Source organism: Bison bison, unplaced genomic scaffold (assembly GCF_000754665.1).
Source record: "Bison bison bison isolate TAMUID 2011002044 unplaced genomic scaffold, Bison_UMD1.0 scf7180017864177, whole genome shotgun sequence".
In the NCBI taxonomy this organism is placed as follows: Eukaryota; Metazoa; Chordata; class Mammalia; order Artiodactyla; family Bovidae; genus Bison; species Bison bison.
In genome coordinates this window covers 1942138-1945408 of record NW_011494749.1, presented here as the reverse complement: position 1 = coordinate 1945408, position 3271 = coordinate 1942138, and the positions used below count along the sequence as shown (strand labels likewise).

The window sequence follows — 3271 nt, the reverse complement described above, 5'->3', positions numbered from 1 at the left end:
TGATTAAGTTAACCAACTTCAAATCTCCAATAATGGGACAAACTGGTATCAAGTACCACTTGATACAATGACATCACACCATATATGAAAAATTCCTGACAAAACTGCTCAGCCTGAATCCAATCCTGAGGAGACAGTAAGACAAATCCAAATTGAAGGATGCTATACAAAATACTGCCCTGAACTCTTCAAAGTGGTCAAGATCATGAAGGATAGTGGACTGTTCTGCATAAAAGGAGACTAAAGGGACATGATAATGAAATGTCCTCATTCGTAGGAGATCCTGCCTCAAGTATGTATGACTGAATTACAATTCCATAGCTTTATCTTAAATGATTCAGCAAAAACCAAATATGTGTGTGCCTGTGTTTGAGAGAGTAAGAAAAAGCAAAGGGGACAATATATTGATAACTGTTCATCTAAGTGAAGATGTGCACGGACAGGTGTATACTGTACCATTCTTACAATCTTTCTGTAGTCTGAAATATTTCAAAATAGAAACTTCGAGGAAATACCAGGGAAGTTTAGACTTGTATAGACAAATAAGAGGTTCCTAGCCTGTGAGAATATTGAGTGTTTTCATAAGCTGCATTTTATCTTCAGTAAGAGGTCACTGTTCTTTGCTATGGCAAAAGACAGACCATGACTTTATAATAATAAAATTCCACCTTTTCCAGCATTAATAGAGAGCATGTGAAGTCTACCAGTTATGACAGCACAGGAAATTACTGTCTAAATGAACTGTGTGTTACACGCACATTTCAGAAGAGTCAGGCAGCTTCTTATAAGGAACCATATGGTAATCATCAACGTGCCATTTGCCTCCTGTTACTTGACTTTGAGGAACCATTTTGTAAAGATTATCTGGTGTCTAATTAAAAAGAAAGAAATTAGACTCGGGTATAAGATGCCTCTGATGTTTTTCTGAAAGTACTTTGAAAATTTATTTAGAAGGACTTCAAAGTTGAGATTTTTTCATTCATGTATTTATTCCACAATTAAAATAAATCACAATTCAAAGGCATAACATTTTTAAAAGGTAAAGGAGAATCTGTGTCACAGCTGTATTAATAAAACAGACATTGGTCTAAAGTGCAACACTAAACAGGTGTTCTCTGTTCCCATGGTGGAATAAATACATAACAATTACACATAAAATTTCACTGAAGATCTGAGATGACGCAAATAACCCTTTGAAACAAACTGCCCAACAAACGGAGGCAGGCTGCAAATAATTTCTATTAACATTGAACTGCAAGACAGAAAAATTCCCAAGGTGGCTAACATTTTCATGTGCCTGGCCTGAGCTTCTGTCTTCCTTCCTCAGTCACATCCTAATCCAGAAAGGCTGCCCCTCCCCTGTTCAATAGCCACCAGAAGTCCCCAAGGACCTCAGCACAGATGGCCGCTAATGAGCCTGTGTGTGACCTCCATTCAGAAGCTCCAGGGAAATTAGGAGCCCAAGTGCAGAGAGCAACATCATTTCTTTAAACAATAGTTTTAACTGCTGAATGAGCTCTGGCAGGCCATGTGCATTTTCATAACAAACCAAAATATTGTCTTAATATCTTTCTGCTTTTCTTTAAGAATGTTAAGTGGGATATTCAAGTAAAAAACAAAAGAAATTACAGAAATAATGAAAAATGAAAATTCAAAGGATTTATGCCGACAAGCAAACCAGTCCTCTGCAGCCTAACTCATTTGTTTCTGGGCTGTGATGCCATGTAGAGGGCAATCAGGCAGTAGATGGTCCCTCCCACTGTTAGCGCCATGGTGGTCCGGTAAAGCATTTGGTCAGGCAGGCCTCGTTTCAGGTGGATAGGCACACCGTCAGATTTCTAGAAAGAGAGAATTATCAAGGACATAGCTGATAAGAAAAAGATTTTCACGATTTAGGCTAGTATAGAACAAAGGCCTCTACCTTATAATTAACCCACCAACCCACTGCAGCGGAAAAAGCCCAAATCCACTAGAATGTGAACTAAAACGCTTGGTATATTTTCTTACAAATGCAGCTGAAGTCTGTAAGACAAAAATCATTCTCCAAAATGCAGTCTCAGAAATATGCATGCAACAAATTCCAAATTTCTAAGGAATATTGCTAAATTACAAAAGGAGCACTGGTGACTTTTTTTTTAAGGCAAAGGTAATCAGCAGCTAATTAAAGGCTTGTAAGCATAAGAAATGCTTTCATTTAATCTGACTTCTGATCATTCGTGGATGCAGTCTGAGCACACCAGGTCAATTAATCGGTTCAAGGCCATTTTGTATTCAACTGCCTTCCTTCTGTAAAACTGCTAAACCCCTATTTAATAACAAAACTCCATAAAATATTTAACCCATTGTTTTGCACAGTCTCAAAAATCCCTCCCCACCCCAACTCAAGACCCCAAATGCCCAAGTCTTACTTCTCAGATAAAAAAAGAGTAAACTGATCAAAAGTTCTCATCTGGACATATTTTTGAGGAAGAGGAAGCTCCCTTCCAGCGACAGCAACAGCCACTGCCACTGCCACAATGCCTGAAATACAGTCGAGTCACTGACCTCTCAACTATCTGTATGTAGAGTAACATTAATAATATTTTAAAATCCAATCTGAGCTTCTCTCTGCTAATCAGCAAACCCAAGAGAGACTTCTCCACTTCTACCAACAGCCTGGTGAATTTTAGTATCAAGCACGCAAAAAAACAATTAAAAGAAAACATTGCCTAAAGTCACTGCATGTGTCACAAAGCCAAAGACATCTTGGATAAATCACAATGCTATTATACATTATATATGCTATTGCTTCCTCCACCCAGTGATGATCAACAGCTACATATGCAATTTAAAAATCTGTACACCCTTAAATACTGAGGAGGAAATGACTCATCCTCCCTTCTTTTATCAGTTTCTTTCTACACGAAGTTCTACCAGTTAATGGCTCAAACTAAAATACAGAGGATTTTATTCAAGGAAAAACAGGCGAGTGAGTAGCAAATTAGACTAAGACTCAATTTCAAAGGGTGTTTTAAGCCTATTCATTTCACAGCCGTCACTGTTCTTAAGAGCGTCTTCTCTGACCTGGAAAAACTTCTGCAGCTCTGGAACTGTGTTTTTCCCAGCATAGTCATATGCAGTGGGACCGGAGCTCAGTTTAGTTGGTGTGGCAAATATGATAGGCGGTGCTTCTGTGGAAACAACAGGTCTTAATCCCTGAGGGCTATAGGCGTCGGAAGCCCATGCTCCGGCCAACTTCTGCGTGAAGCCACTGAACTTATAATACATGACG

At 38.8% G+C, this 3271-nt stretch overlaps 1 protein-coding gene across 1 annotated transcript; it reads right to left on the bottom strand.

Annotated features, from left to right (window-relative positions):
• Nucleotides 1-915: 915 nt before the first annotated feature.
• LOC104990309 (cytochrome c oxidase subunit 7A-related protein, mitochondrial) lies at nt 916-3267 on the bottom strand. The gene is made up of 2 exons (XM_010842313.1): nt 3064-3267; nt 916-1838 (listed from the first exon to the last, which is right to left on the bottom strand). The coding sequence occupies exons 1-2, from the start codon at nt 3265-3267 to the stop codon at nt 1698-1700; spliced, it is 345 nt and encodes a 114-aa protein (XP_010840615.1). The 3' UTR covers nt 916-1697.
• Nucleotides 3268-3271: the final 4 nt, after the last annotated feature.